The 14,095-nt window shown below is 52.7% G+C and overlaps 3 protein-coding genes across 3 annotated transcripts in view; 1 reads left to right on the top strand and 2 right to left on the bottom strand.

The window, feature by feature from the left end:
* Window positions 1–1,359, bottom strand: part of PTSG_03167 (uncharacterized protein) — a 1,553-nt gene extending 194 nt beyond the window's left edge. The window contains exons 1-4 of the mRNA XM_004995696.1: window positions 962–1,359; window positions 602–721; window positions 384–444; window positions 140–173 (exon numbers count right to left, since the gene is read on the bottom strand). Coding sequence (XP_004995753.1) covers window positions 140–173; window positions 384–444; window positions 602–721; window positions 962–1,345 — 599 coding nt within the window. The 5' untranslated portion in view covers window positions 1,346–1,359. The remainder of the gene's footprint in view (window positions 1–139; window positions 174–383; window positions 445–601; window positions 722–961) is intronic.
* Window positions 1,360–1,444: 85 nt separating this feature from the next.
* Window positions 1,445–8,054, top strand: PTSG_03168 (uncharacterized protein; the record flags this gene model as incomplete). The annotated part of the gene is made up of 20 exons (XM_004995697.1): window positions 1,445–1,599; window positions 1,880–2,029; window positions 2,166–2,264; window positions 2,422–2,566; window positions 2,881–3,169; window positions 3,457–3,874; window positions 3,916–4,061; window positions 4,261–4,360; window positions 4,561–4,634; window positions 4,853–5,088; window positions 5,301–5,368; window positions 5,478–5,549; window positions 5,813–5,919; window positions 6,124–6,179; window positions 6,343–6,390; window positions 6,678–6,755; window positions 6,942–7,163; window positions 7,288–7,347; window positions 7,602–7,663; window positions 7,961–8,054. The coding sequence occupies 20 exons, from the start codon at window positions 1,445–1,447 to the stop codon at window positions 8,052–8,054; spliced, it is 2,679 nt and encodes an 892-aa protein (XP_004995754.1).
* Window positions 8,055–8,312: 258 nt separating this feature from the next.
* Window positions 8,313–14,095, bottom strand: part of PTSG_03169 (uncharacterized protein) — a 7,763-nt gene continuing 1,980 nt past the window's right edge. Inside the window, exons 6-22 of the mRNA XM_004995698.1 lie at window positions 13,772–13,828; window positions 13,415–13,514; window positions 13,168–13,259; window positions 12,849–12,988; window positions 12,523–12,635; window positions 12,154–12,271; window positions 11,820–11,921; window positions 11,480–11,671; window positions 11,142–11,243; window positions 10,868–10,906; window positions 10,605–10,676; window positions 10,452–10,505; window positions 10,077–10,150; window positions 9,819–9,923; window positions 9,447–9,559; window positions 8,909–9,173; window positions 8,313–8,718 (exon numbers count right to left, since the gene is read on the bottom strand). Coding sequence (XP_004995755.1) covers window positions 9,124–9,173; window positions 9,447–9,559; window positions 9,819–9,923; window positions 10,077–10,150; window positions 10,452–10,505; window positions 10,605–10,676; window positions 10,868–10,906; window positions 11,142–11,243; window positions 11,480–11,671; window positions 11,820–11,921; window positions 12,154–12,271; window positions 12,523–12,635; window positions 12,849–12,988; window positions 13,168–13,259; window positions 13,415–13,514; window positions 13,772–13,828 — 1,523 coding nt within the window. The 3' untranslated portion in view covers window positions 8,313–8,718; window positions 8,909–9,123. The remainder of the gene's footprint in view (window positions 8,719–8,908; window positions 9,174–9,446; window positions 9,560–9,818; window positions 9,924–10,076; window positions 10,151–10,451; window positions 10,506–10,604; window positions 10,677–10,867; window positions 10,907–11,141; window positions 11,244–11,479; window positions 11,672–11,819; window positions 11,922–12,153; window positions 12,272–12,522; window positions 12,636–12,848; window positions 12,989–13,167; window positions 13,260–13,414; window positions 13,515–13,771; window positions 13,829–14,095) is intronic.

Genomic DNA, 14,095 nt, shown 5'->3' on the forward strand with positions numbered 1-14,095 from the left:
TTGTGGCGTGGCCATCGCTAGCAGTGAGCTATGAGCACACCTCAAACACCAGTGCACGTATCAGTTTACAAGCGTATGGCGCATGCACAGGCACACGTATTCTCACGCATGCACACAAGACACATACACATTACCACACCCAGTTCGTTCGTAAAAGCGAAGCGCGTCGTTGTCTGCAGCGAAAGGTGTGATGGGTTGATGAGATATGGCGATCAGGGAAACAATTGCTCAAGCCAACCTGCTGCACACACACACATACACACACACGTACACACATACACACATACACACATACGCACATACGCATACACACATACACAAACACACGTACACATACACATATACACATACACACATGCATACAGATCAGTTCGCGTGCTCACCTTTGAAGCACGTGAGGGCAATGCCAACCATTCCGATGTGTCTTGCCACGTGTTCCAAGCACTGGCAGCAAGCAACCCACACGCAGGGTGCGTAAGCAGCGCTGTGGCTGGACTCACTGGCACCATGTATTGCATCAGCTCACGCACCCCCGCAACACAGTGCACGCGGTCACATACAGGGCTCAAATGAAAGAATGTATGTGTATGTGTGCACGCACCTCTACCAGGAATTTCCCGAGCCCCTTGCCTTTGTGACCTTCTGCCACATGCAGTTCATAGCAATACACGACCCACTGCTCATCTTCCTCGTCGAGTAAGAAGATGGTGAAGCCAATCAACTGCGCTTGAATGAACGTCCACATGTGTGTGTGTGAGTATGAGTGTGTGTGTGTGAGTATGAGTGTATGTGTGTGTGTGTGTGTGTGTGTGTGTGTGTGTGGTAGAGCTTAATGGGTGGACGGATTGCAGCACACTCCGAACCAGTGCAACGAACGCCCTCCCCCCCCCCCCCCAACCACACACACAAAGAAACGCAGTGAGACATGTGCAGACAGCATGCATGACAATGCCACATGCACCTGTTGCTGTTGCAACAAAAGGATGAAGTGCATGCCCTCAGCAAACAGCTCGTCCTCCTTTTCTGACCAGTCCCAGCCGTGTTTGTCGTACGCCGGCCTCATGCGATCCAGCATCGTCCAGATGTCACTCAGGTAAGGTGACTGCAGCACCTTGTCATGTGTCCAACACCGGGCCTCCAGTGCGTCCCTTTCTGCGCGGCCACCATCAAGTGCGCTTCCCGCATTTCGCTTGTCTCCCTCTTCACGTGCCGCTTGCTCCACATACCGCTGCTGCTGTTGCTGCTGCATGCATCGTTGCTGCATGTATCGTTGCACCTCGTTCACAAACAGTGGCGAGTGGTCCTGCTCAGTGTCAAACAACTTCTTCTTCTCCGCTTCCGCCATGGCTAGAACTTTCACTAATGTGGGAGTAAATATTCTACAAACACATCGATCTCCAGCCAGACAAAGAGGGAAGAGCAAACACCCAAAGCCACCAATGCCATGAGTGACAGTGGTGCAAGCAGCAGTGCTGGTGGCGATGATGCGGACCGCCGACGTCGCAGACGCAGGGGACTCCTGCGAATGTACTACGGTGCCAGCAAAGAGGAGGAAGACAAGAAGAAGAAGCAGAACCCACTCGACCTGGACGGCGAAAGGTGGGTATGCGTGTGTGTGTGTCTGTGGGTATGTGTCTGTCTGTGCCTGTGTCTGTGTGTGTGTGTGTGTGTTTTTGTCTGTGTGTCTGTCTGTGTGAATGTCTGCATGTGTGTGGTGTGTGTGTTTGTTTGTGTGTGTCTGTATGTGTGTCTGTATCTGCGTCACTGTGTGCCTGTGAACTTGGTGACATGTGCGGTCCTCCCTCTCCTACGCTATGTACTGGTCAATCACTTCGCTTCATACCACCCACCTCTTTTGCACCTGTGCGGCTTGATGCAGCTTTGATGGTGACGCATACCTGGCAAAGATGTACCGCACCCATCATCTGCAAAGCATCATTGACAAGGAGTCCAAACTCGGCCGTGAAATCAAGGCTTTGGACAGCGACATGCAGACCCTTGTCTATGAAAACTACAACAAATTCATCAGGTGCGAAGCTGACAAGCGATTCAAGGGCGTGTGTTTGTCTGTTAATCGTTCTGTGCCTGGGTGTGCGTGTCTATCCACCTGTCGCCTGTCTCATCTCTCGGTGTGTTCGTCTGTCTGTTCGTGTGCACGTGTGCAGTGCAACGGACACCATCCGCAAGATGAAAACACAGGTGGACAGCATGGAGGCGGAGATGCAGAAGCTTGCGGAGAACATGGAGCAAACGTCAAAACTCAGGTTTGGTGGCCCACATGTGACATTGACGCATTTCCGCCTACGATATGCCTCTCACATGCTGTTGTGCCACCAAAGACAGCCCTGCAGAGCGCTTGGCGAACATGAATTGACGCACAATCTAATCTCACCCACTCCGTGCCCTGTTCGTTTTGCACAGCGAGGACATCACCACGACGCTGCGCCCGCGGCGAACAGAGATCAGCCGTCTTGCATCTGGGCACGTGATGCTCAAGAAGTTCCAGTTCCTGTTTGAGCTCCCAGCCCGTCTGCGGCAATGCGTTGATATGGGCGCAGTTGCACAGGTACGTACGTGCGCGCGCGTGTGTGTGCATGCATGTGGTGTGTGTGTGGTGTGTGTGTGTGTGTGTGTGTCTGTGCGTGTGTCTGTGCGTGTGTTTTCATGTGTGTGTACATGCATGCACAATTGTGCGCATGTGTGAGTGTGTGTGTGTGTTTTCAAGTGTGTGTACACGCATGCACAATTGTGCGCATGTGTGAGTCTGTGTGTTTTCAAGTGTGGTGACACGACTCCATTCCCTCACTCGTATGCTCATGACAACTTCCACGTGTCGCCATGTACCATGTCACAACTGCCATGCACGTGCACGTGGTTCAGGCTGTGGGGTACTACGGCAAAGCGTCGCGCGTGCTGGAAGCATACCGTGATCTGGAGTCATTCCGTGGCATCTACACCAGCTGCCGCGAGATTATGCGTGCACTGCACAATGACCTGCAGGCTAAAGTGGAGGACCCAAACACAAGTCTGGCCGAGATACGCGAGACACTGCCGCTGCTGGCGCAGATTGGGTTTGACAGCGAAGACGCCTTGTCTGCACGCTTATTGCAGCAGGCGAAGCGACAGTGGGATACAGATCGCACTGCTCAGGAGGAAAACTACTCCAGGGGTGAGCATGCATGCTTACTGTGGTGCACCTCTCTTCTTCATTTGTGTGTGTATTGTTGTTGTTGTTGTTGTTGTTGTTGTTGTTGTTGTTGTTGTTGTTGTTGTTGTTGTTGTTGTTGTTGTTGTTGTTGTTGTTGTTGTTGTTGTTGTTAGTGGTGGTGGTGTTGGTGTTGTCGTGGTTGTTTTGTGTGTGTGTGTGTGTGTATGTGTGTGTTGGTGTGCTTCGTGTGTGCTCGTGCGCATGGATACATCTTCTTCATGCGCACGCTCGCTTGTGTGCCCCTGCAGATTTGGAGGCATTTGCTGCTTTGCAAGCCGAGGAGGCGGAGAGAGAAACAGCAGACACCGCCAAAGCAACCGTGGGCGATGATGGTGACGATGATGACGATGATGGTGGTGGTGGTGATGGTGGTGGTGAGCACAACAAAGAGAGGGACGAGGGCCAACAGCAAGACCAGGAGGAGCACTCACCACAGCAGCACAATGAAGTTGGTGATGGCAATGAAGATGAGGAGGAGGATGCTGTCACAGCAGCGGCAGGAGTAACAGAAGGCGCTGTGGCTCAACGCGGTGGCGGTGGAGACAATGTTGACGATACAACCAAAAGTGGCGATGATGAGGGGAGTCGGCGTGAAGTGCAGCCCACACACGAGGAGGAGGAGGAGGAGGAGGAGGAGGAGGAGGCGAAACAGCTGCTGCAAGCGCCGTCCAAGAAGAACAAGAAGACGTGCGATGATGGTGGTGAAGGACGAAGAAGAAGAAGAAGAAGAAGATGACAGCAGCGACGCTGGCGCACAAACCGCTCGCCGCATTCTTGACATTCACACGCAAGCGATTGTTTTACGGCCTGGTGGAGTGGATCATGTGCTACCAGGACATTTTTCTTCCTCAAGGTCAGTCGAGGTGTGTGTGTGTGTGTGTGTCTGTGTGTGTGTGTGCACCTGTGTGTCTGTGTGTGTGTCTGTGTGTGTGTCCGTGCTTTTTCTTGTGTGCAAATGTGAATGTCTGCGCTGCTATGAGTATGTGTGTTTATTGTGTTCCTTAAACGCTGTGTTTGGGCTGGGGATGCTCACATGTCCATGGTTGTCTCAGGCAAGCAAGACAACGAGGACCGGGAGAAACAGGAACAAGAGCTGTTTTCGTTTGTGCAGAATCTCATCACCACGGACTTCTTGCCATCTCTCAAATCAAAGTGCGTCTCCTTCGTACTTGTCCTCACTACTGACGCCTGCGACACACATGCCTGCGAGAGACAGCGTTTGGTTTCGTGCGCACTTGATCTCTTCTCAGCTTCCCGTTCACACGCGCATGCACACACATGAACACATACCAACACACATCGTCTCCACTACCCAAACATGTCACCATATCACCACATCACCTCATGATCAGGCTCAGCGCCGTGCTTGAGTGGCCAAAGTTGACGGCTGCAGACATCACAAACGCCCTCCAGCAAACACACCAACGTCAGTGCACCAACACCTGGTTAATTGTGGGCGTGCATATGTTTGCCTGTGTGTGTATGTGTGTGTGCGTGTGTGCGTGTGTGCGTGCGTGTGTGTGTGTGTGCCCGCGTACTCGACGATTCACTCCATCCATCCATCCATCCATCCATCCATCCATCCATCCATCCATCCATCCATCCATCCATCCATCCATCCATCCATCCATCCATCCAATGCAGGCATCTCCACGCTCGCTGGCGTTTTGACTGGCGGCGATCTCACAGCGGATGGCCTGCAAGTTGTGGTCGACGTCGCAGACACATACACGCAGCGTTGCATTGCCGGTGTGCACACAACACTTGGTTGCATCATGGCATCAGCGCTGGAGAAGGCAACAGACCTCAACGCGTTTGACAAGGCGGTGGAAGACGCATGCGCTGCTGTGGACGAAGCGATGCTGGCAGCAAAGGATGATGTAAGGCGCGACAACAACCACGGGAGAGTGTGAAAGAGAGAGCATATGTGTGTGTGTGAGTGAGAGAGCGAGTGCATGTGTGTGTGTGTGTATGTCTGTATGTGTGCGTTTGACACGTCGTGTACATCGCCTTTGTTGCGTTTTCTGTGCACACGCCACCTGCTCAAACTACCCCCACCACCATTGACTTGCTTGGATGCGCATGCGTTTAGTTGTCAACACTAGCGGCTGGAAGTTTTGCCCCTGAACACGATTTCTTCAGCTCCACATTCGTCAACAAGTGAGAACAAAAGCCTCTGCGTGTGAGCCTGAATGCTGCTGTCGCTTCAAACACGACGTCGCTTCTCACACCATTCCTGCAAATATGCACACGTGTGCGTATCATGTAGACATGTGCGACAAGAGTTGCTGCTGCAATCTGCCATCCATCTCTCCTCAACCATCGAACACGAGGCCACCACGTACGTATGCACTCGAAAATGTGTGGTTGTGTGTGTGTGTGTGTGTGCGAATGTGTGTGTTCGCGTCCGTGTGTGCGTGGGCGCCCCTGTGTTTCTGTGTCCGTGTGTGTGTGTGTGTGTGTGTGTGTGTGTGTGTGGGCGCCCCTGTGTTTCTGTGTCCCCGTGTGTGTGTGTGTTTGTGTTTCTGTGGCACATGTGATGCAAGATGAATTCTGCGATGACTTCCTGACATCCTGACGCGTGTGTACATGTGTGATGTGCAGCAATTGGCGGGCGCTGTTGTCGTACCGAATTGCGTTTGAATGGACCGAGAACCGCCTTTCCACGAGCACACGCAACATTCTTCGCGCATTCCCGGCTCAATCAACACGTGAGAATACGTAGTGCGTATGTATATGCGTGTTTTGTGCGTGTATGTATGTATGTATGTGTGTGTGATTTGTTTATGTGTGAAGCATAGGTGTGCATGCTTCATGCGTGTGAAACACGTGTGCGTGCACAGTGCGTCATCTTCTGCCGCGCTTGTACTCATTTTCACCACGGCCGTCATCTATTCTGCTCATTCTGCGTTCAGATAAGGATGATCTTCTGAAGGAGGAAGTGCTCTCTGTGGGGCGACGCGCTTGCAAGGTTGCGGCATTGATTCCTTGTCTGATTGATTGATGCATTGGTTGATTTGATTGACGTGTGCGCGTGTTGCACGTGCCTGTTTGCTTGGTCATTCTTGGACGCTCACTCAAGTGGCTGCAACGTTTGCTTCGCTGCTTGGTTGGTTGTCGTACCCGTCCTGCAGTGGTTGCTGAACAAGTTTACACAGCTGTCCGGCACGGCCATGTCAAAGGTGCCCAGCCCACGCAACGCGAACAAACAACAACAACAACAACAACAACAACGACAACAACAACAACAACAACAACAACAACAACAACAACAACAACAACAACAACAACAACAACAACAACAACAACAACAACAACAACAACAACAACAATAACAGTGACATGTGCCTTTGACTTGTGCTCCCATTCTGCCCATGCCTTGTGGTGCTTCTTCAACTGTTATAGCACACAAGGTCCATGGTCCCCTTTCGTCCCCAACTCACCGCCACCACCCTGTGTTGCTCTGTAGGAAATGATTCTCAGCGTCCGCGAAACAGCGCCACTGTCGACACCACAAGATGACGACAAGCCCTCGCCTCGCATCGCGGTACGTCGCAAGCATACATGTGTGTGTTTGTCTCTTTGGAGGCCGATTCTGCCAACTCACAGCAGAAACCCTGTGTCTGCATTCATTCACATTGAGACACACACCCTCTCTTACACGTCGACATGCACGCACACGACCACTCAAACACACAAATACACAATGCCACCCACGCGTATCGCCATTCAGGGTGTTGTGAAGGAGCTTGGCGAGCTGGCCGGAAAGTTGAGCGGAGTCATGCCGGCGCCCAAGTCGTCACCGCTGTCGTCGCTGTCGCCGTTTGGTTCACGCATCCAGCGCGATGCTGTCACGAACGTGCACCGCCTCTTTCTGGAGGCGATCCAGGTCTTTCAGGAGCCGAAGAACACGCTTGACAGCGTTCTGTCGTGCGTGCTTCTGATCATTCTCAAGGTATGGGGAACACTCTTGCTTGCTGCGCGTCTGCATCACGCGGCTGTTTTTGCCTGACTGCAGTTGTGTGAATGTCGTCATGATCGTGCTTTAACACGACGCAACATCATGGGCGTGTGCGCAGGCCTTCTCCGAAGCGATTCGAGAATGCACTCTGACACCAGCAGCCGCTCACCAGCTTCAGGTGTGTGTGTATGTGTGTGTATGCGTGTGTAGATCTGTATGTGTAGATCTGTGTGTATGTGTGTGTAGCTGTGTGTAGATGTGTGTGTAGATGTGTGTAGATGTGTGTGTGTGTGTGTGTCATGGCGCGCATGCTCTTACCAGCAGCATGACATTATTCGATGGCGCACAAACATGTAGATGTGTGCGAATTTTGCCTCTGCTAACACGCTGCATGTGCAATTCATGCGAACACCTGCTGGCCTGGTTGTGCAGGTGGATGCGGTCTACTTGCACACACATCTCACCGCATTCGTTTACGACGAGGATGTTGAAGGGTGCGTGTGCTCATGTGGCGCTCTCCTTTGTCAGCGCGACTGCTGCTGCTGTTGTTTGTTGTTGTTGTTGTTTGTTGTTGTTGTTGTTGTTGTTGTTTGTTGTTGTTGTTGTTTGTTGTTGTCGTTGTTTGTTGTTGTTGTTTGTTGTTGTCGTTGTTTGTTGTTGTTGTTTGTTGTTGTCGTCGTTGTTGTTGTTGTTGTTGTTGTTGAATGAGGCAATACAGTTTTCTGCATCCCATCTCACGACAGCTCGCGACACACGTGCTCGCTCACAACCTCCACTGCGTATTTTGACAGGTCTGTGTGTGCGCTGCTGGCCCAAGCGGTCAACGCTGTTCTCCGACGAACACCAGAGCCGCCAGCCCTCCTACCCGTCCTTGACACCGCGTAGAGCGTGCAGCGGTGTGACGTGGTGCGGTGCAGTGTGGTGGCAAATCAGGTTTCTCACCTCGTCATACGCACCACATCATCATCATTCACTTGGCTGTGATTTGGCAAAGTGTGTGTGTGTCTGTGTGTGTGTGTCTGTGTCTGTGTGTGTGTCTGTGTGGCTCTGTGTGTGCCTGTGTGTGTGTGTGTGTTGTGTTTGTGCGTGTTGGGTTCGCTACACTTCAACGGCCGTCGTTGTCCTCTGAGATCGTTTTTTGCAGTGTGGTCGTCTGTATTGCTGAATGAATGAAGGACGGCTTAATCAAACAAAACATGACACGACACAAAACGCTGGAACATGGATCTCAAGAGAGGAAAGGACACGCCTCTCCTCCAAGTGTCACCCATGACGGCGGCGGAGGAAGAGGGTGAAAGATGATGAAAGATGCAACTACACTGCCACTGTAACAGTCTGCAGACTAAGAACACAGCTGGCATCCACGACAGGCGACATCACAACACAAGAGCGTGTGTATGTCCCATGTTGCATGCAGCTCATTCCTTCTTTCCGTTTGGCGCCTTCTTGTCGGCACCATCATCATCGTCCTCATCCTCGTCGTCATCGTCGTCTGCTTGCTCGCCATCAACATCTTCCAGAAGCATTCGGAATCCCATTTGCACCGTCCCTGTGTCGTGTGGATGTGATGTTGTGTTGGATGAAGAGGGGTGGCATCGCGTGAGCCAAGCAAAGCGACAGCAACTCACATAGGGATGTACACAACGCACACACGCACACACGCAAGACGAACACTTGTGTTGACACGCGCGCACACACAAGACGAACACTTGTTATTTCACACACATGCACGCACGAACCTTCCATGTATCCCATCTTCTTCTCGAGTCGCGCGAGACGGTCGTCAACAGCGGTAAAACGCGCTTCAAGCTTCTGCTGATGACTCTTCAGATGCGACACAAACGTGTTGAGGGACTCCTGCACGAGCGCCTTCACGTTGACGTTGACGTTGTCCTGCTGCGGCTGTGATGACTGGTGCTGATGCTGGTGGTGATGGTGGTGGTGCGCGCTGCCGTCAGCAGGCGAAGTGGCTGGCGGAGCCGTGAATGGCGTCGGGGTCTTCATCTGTCAACGATCGATGACAACCGTGGCAACGACGGGAGGTAGAAGAAAGTGTGAGAGGATGGCCAAGGAGGCGAGAATGCGACCTCAGTGTGCATGGCTGCACACGCACGCACACGCACACATACACGCACACGCACACGCACACACGCACACGCACACATACACGCACACACACACACACTTTCACATTACATCACATTGTCACATCACATCACACCACATCACATTGTCACATTACATCACATTGTCACATCACATCAAATCACGACGCACCTCCTTGAGGATGGGGTCGGTTGCGGCGGGCGAGTGCACGCATCACCCAGGGCGAATACGGGGACGGCAGCTGCTGCAGCGCAACCACGGGCTTCTTCATCTTCATCGCAAGCCTGCAGGCAAGAGAGGAGGCAATGGACAAGCATGAGGTGTGTAGGCGCATGTGTGCGTGTGTGCATGTGGGTGAGCATGTGGGTGAGCATGTGGGTGAGCATGTGGATGAGCATGTGGGTGCAATGGGGTGAGCATCTGGCTTGGCGAGTCACATGAGCCAAGTGAACGAGAAGGAAAACAAGGCAATCGCAGCAAGGCACAAATCAAACCGTGGAGAACGCCCATGCACGCACGGCAGTCAGCTGACACTCAACGTACTCTGTGTATGCGCGGCAAGGAAGGCAGTGCTGCAGCTGTTTGGTGACCACGAGAAGCACAACGGAGCACGCTGCAGCTTGCGCCTGCACTTCCGCGGGTGTCGGCCTGATTGTATGTATGCGTGTGGGGGGGGGCGGTGGTCGTGGTGGTGCAGATTGAGTATTGATTGAGCTTCAAGCACGAGGGTAAGCCCATGAAATACGCAGATACGGACTGTTCAGGACAGGGAACTCAAAAAAGATCTTGTGTCGCTCTCACCTGTTCTTTGGCATGAGCGACTCTGCGTGCATGTCATGCGCCACAGCGATTGCCTCGACACTCTGTTGTATCGCCTACAGCCGTTTCCACGGAGGAACAAATTCGGTGGGCGAGGGATGAGCACGCGGGCATGCAAGCGAAAATGCCAGCGCATGTGTGTATGGTGTGTTCTTGTGTGTGTGTGTGTGTGTGTGTGTGTGTGTCTGTGTGTGTGTGTGTGTCTGTCTGTCTGTGTGTGTCTGTGTGTGTGTGTGTGCGTTCGTGTGTTCGTGTGTATGTGTGTGTGTGTGTAGGTGTGTAGGTGTGTAGGTGTGTCTCTGTGTGTGTAGGTGTGTGTGTGTGTCTGTATGATGTGTATGGTGTGTATGCTTGTACCTCGCCATCATTTGACGCGACGACAAGCGCGTGTTTGGATGTCAGCGGCGGTTCCTGTCGATGATTGCACGAACATCACATGGTGAGCAAGTGTATCATGCAGTCGTGTCCAAGCGTGCACACGTGTGTCTCGTCGGTGTTGGTGTAGCGTACCTGGTCTGAGTGTGAGAGGAAGAGTTGAAGACTTGCGGGAAAGAGGGATGGGTAGAATTCACTTGCAACAGCCTGATTACAACACATAGCAGCAAGAGTGGTGAGTGCTGGTGTTTAACATGCAGCACATGCTAACAGCACATAGCTTTGCATCAAGTCACATACACACGCGCACCCCATGCGACACGCAAAACACGCACACACACGCACACACGCAAGTGCCCAGAGTCTTGGCACATCATGCCATTGCACGCTGCCCACACCTCATCGTCAGCCGTCGACTTCTCCAGCGCCTCGACCTCCTGCAAGTGCATCGCAGTGATGATGAATGGCATTCAGAGGCGTGCCCTCACGCAAATCACAAACGAGTACAACCGTGATCCCAATCGACACGAATGATCACACACACACACACACAAAGAGAAGAGAGAAGAGAGAAGAGAGAGAGAGACACACACGCGCACACACAAAGAGAAGAGAGAAGAGAGAAGAGAGAGAGACACACAATAACTACACACGCGCACGTGGATGACGAACCGGGAGGAAATCTCGCTTGAGGTCTGACTTGAGGCTGCAGATGAACGAGAGCTGGGAGAGGAGGCGAGCAGCAGCAATGTCGAGCGACCGGCACTCTCCAGGCTGTTGTCAACACGCACACGCACAGGCACAGGCACAGGCACACGCACACGCACATGCACGCAATATGGTGTTTGGGGTTGTGTGGTGAGAGGATATGTGTGGGTATGGGGGAATGCACATGGCGATGAAGAAAGCACTACATACCATTGACGCGCACTGCAATCAAACACAAACACCAAAGTATTTCACGCATGCACACGTCTGTTGTCTTCCCCCTGGTCTGCATCTGCGTGCACCTTGTAGTCCTTGAAGACGAGTGCAAGAACGACACCGCTCCTGACAATCTCCTTCACGATGTCGGAGTAGCACAGGTCTGCCAAGCTCGCCACCAGCGTGTGTCGCGCAACAGCGTACAGCGCCGCGGGCCCGGCTTTCTTCTGTTCCTCCTCCTTCTCCTCCTGTTTCTCCTTCTGCTCGCCCGTGGCATCCTGCCGCACGTGTTTGTGTGTTGTGGGAAGGGTGGCGGTGAGGCGAGAAGTGCGTGCTGTGTGGTGTTGCGTTGCGTTGAGCCCAGAACACATGGGTGTAAGCTCAAAGCACGGCATGCATGATACGTCACCGATCAATCAATCGTACCTTGAGTGCTTGTGTGAGGACGCCCATGACAGATTGAAGAAGTGACTCTTCAAGAATGCCCTTTGAGGCGACAGAGAGTGCACATGCAGCCCGTGTCGCAAGCTGGTGTGAAGCCGCACAACACACAACACACACAAAGCACAACACACAAACACACACGACACACGACACACAAACAGAGGCGTCAGCGTGGCAAAATAAACGAAGGCGAAGGGGGATGAGTGCGAGAGTGAATGGATGTCAGCGAACAACCATAACGGCAAAGGCAGCACAGAGGTTCATGCGTGCATGCGACCAAACAGTGCAAAATGTGCACGCGCGTGTGTGAACCAACCGTTTTGTTTTGGTCCTGCGTGACGAGGCGCATCAAACTCGGCACAGCGGATGATGCGTCCAGTCCAAACGTCGTCGCCATCGTCACGAGATTGCACACCGCATGCGCAAGGGTCGTCCTGAAGTGTGTGTATGTGTGTATGTGTGTGTTTGTGTGATTTGTGTGTGTGTGTGTGTGATTTGTGTGTGTGTGTGTGTGTGCGTGTGTATGTAGGTGAGTAGGTGGTTGAGTGTGTGGTTGCGGCTGTTGCGCTTGTTGTTGTTTTGTTGCTGAGGAACGAAACAGAATGCATGTGGGGGTGAACACAACGCTCCAAGAATAGCGAGAGGCACATGTCATGCAGATTCAAAACTGAGGCAGCGCCCGTACTTGATGGCGTGGTTTGCTTCCAGCAGTGGCAGCATGCGCTTCAGCGTATCGCCTTTCAACACCGCCCGGCACCCGCTCTCTGTCGTTGTCACAGCAACCAGCGCACGCGCAAGCTACACATGCGCGCACACGTGGTGTGTGTGTGTGTGTGTGTGTGTGTGTGTGTGTGTGTGTGTGTGTGTGTGTGTGTGTGTGTGTTGAATGAAGACGGGTGAATGGCAAGGTAAATTTTGAGGGAACGGCCACAGCTTTGCACGATGATACTTAAAGTCGTCCACACAACAGCGGTGCTGCAGCCCAAGGCAACAGCACTGCACAGCACCAACCTCCTCCTGCGATTGGGCGTGTGCGGGGTTGGCGACGCTGAAGTTTGTGAAGATGCCAGGAAGGACATCAGTGACGAGCGTGACAATGGTGTCGCGATGCTCCTCCTCCCAAACAAGACCGCTCAGCGTACACAGCACGTCTGCCGTGGACAAAGGCAAACAAGTGTAAGATTAGGTGTGTGTGTGTGTGTGCGTGCGTGCGTGCGTGCGTGTGTGTGTGTGTGTGTGTGTTGCAAAGGAGTGTGTCAAGTGTCAAGCAAGGGATTTGCACATGTGTGCATGCGTATACGTGTGCAGGCGTATGCGTGTGCAGGCGTACGTGCGAGTTTCCTGGTGTGGATGAACGGCGCCTTGCCGATGAGACGGATGATTTTGCCCATCATCGCCGACTTGAGCATCTTCGCCGTCATCCTACCAGAGTGAAAAAAACCAGACACGTGAACACGTTCGTAAGTGTACGACGTACAAACGCAGCACACAAGGTACATATGGTATAAACCACAACACACAACACACAACACACGAGAGCGTGCGTACACAATGAAGAACAAATTATTGGTACTGACTCTGTGCTTGAGTCTGTGAGGAGTTCGAGGGCAGTGAGCATGTCGCCACAGTTTTGCTTCTCAGAGAGTACAGACGCGTGCACCGCCTTCAGGAACCCGCCTGCACGCAGTCAAGACGTGTGTGTGTGTTGTGGTGTGTGTTGTGGTGTGTTGTGTTGTGTTGTGTGAGAGTGAGTGAGAGAGTGTGAGTGTGTGTGCGTGTGTGTTGTATTGTGTTTGTGTATGTGAGAGAGTGAGAGTGTGTGTGTGGTATGTGTGATCGTCGCATGGTCCTTTACGAAGGGTTGAGGACGGCTTGATCAACGGGTGCAGCATATCAACCACTTGACAGACGCGCGTGTACTCGTGTGTGCGCACCCTCGTCTGTCCAAACGTCGTTCTTGGGGTCAGCCTTGATCAGCGCTTGCAGCGTTTCTGAACGTGACAGCGCAGTTGGGACAGCAGGTATGACATGGTTTGATGATAAGATGCGCTGTTTCGCTTCGCCCGTGCGCATGCGCATGCCGTGGCAAGGCACGAGGCAGCCAACAACAATCACCATCATCACTTACAGCAAGCTCCAATGAATGCAAACCAGCCCCCCCCCCCCAAAAAAAAAAACCAGCGACCAACACCAAACAACCACCAACCACCATCGCCACCCTCGGCCACGCTCTTGTACATGGGCGAAAAACGTACTTG

This window comes from Salpingoeca rosetta (genome assembly GCF_000188695.1).
Source record: "Salpingoeca rosetta unplaced genomic scaffold supercont1.7, whole genome shotgun sequence".
Lineage (NCBI taxonomy): Eukaryota > Choanoflagellata > Craspedida > Salpingoecidae > Salpingoeca > Salpingoeca rosetta.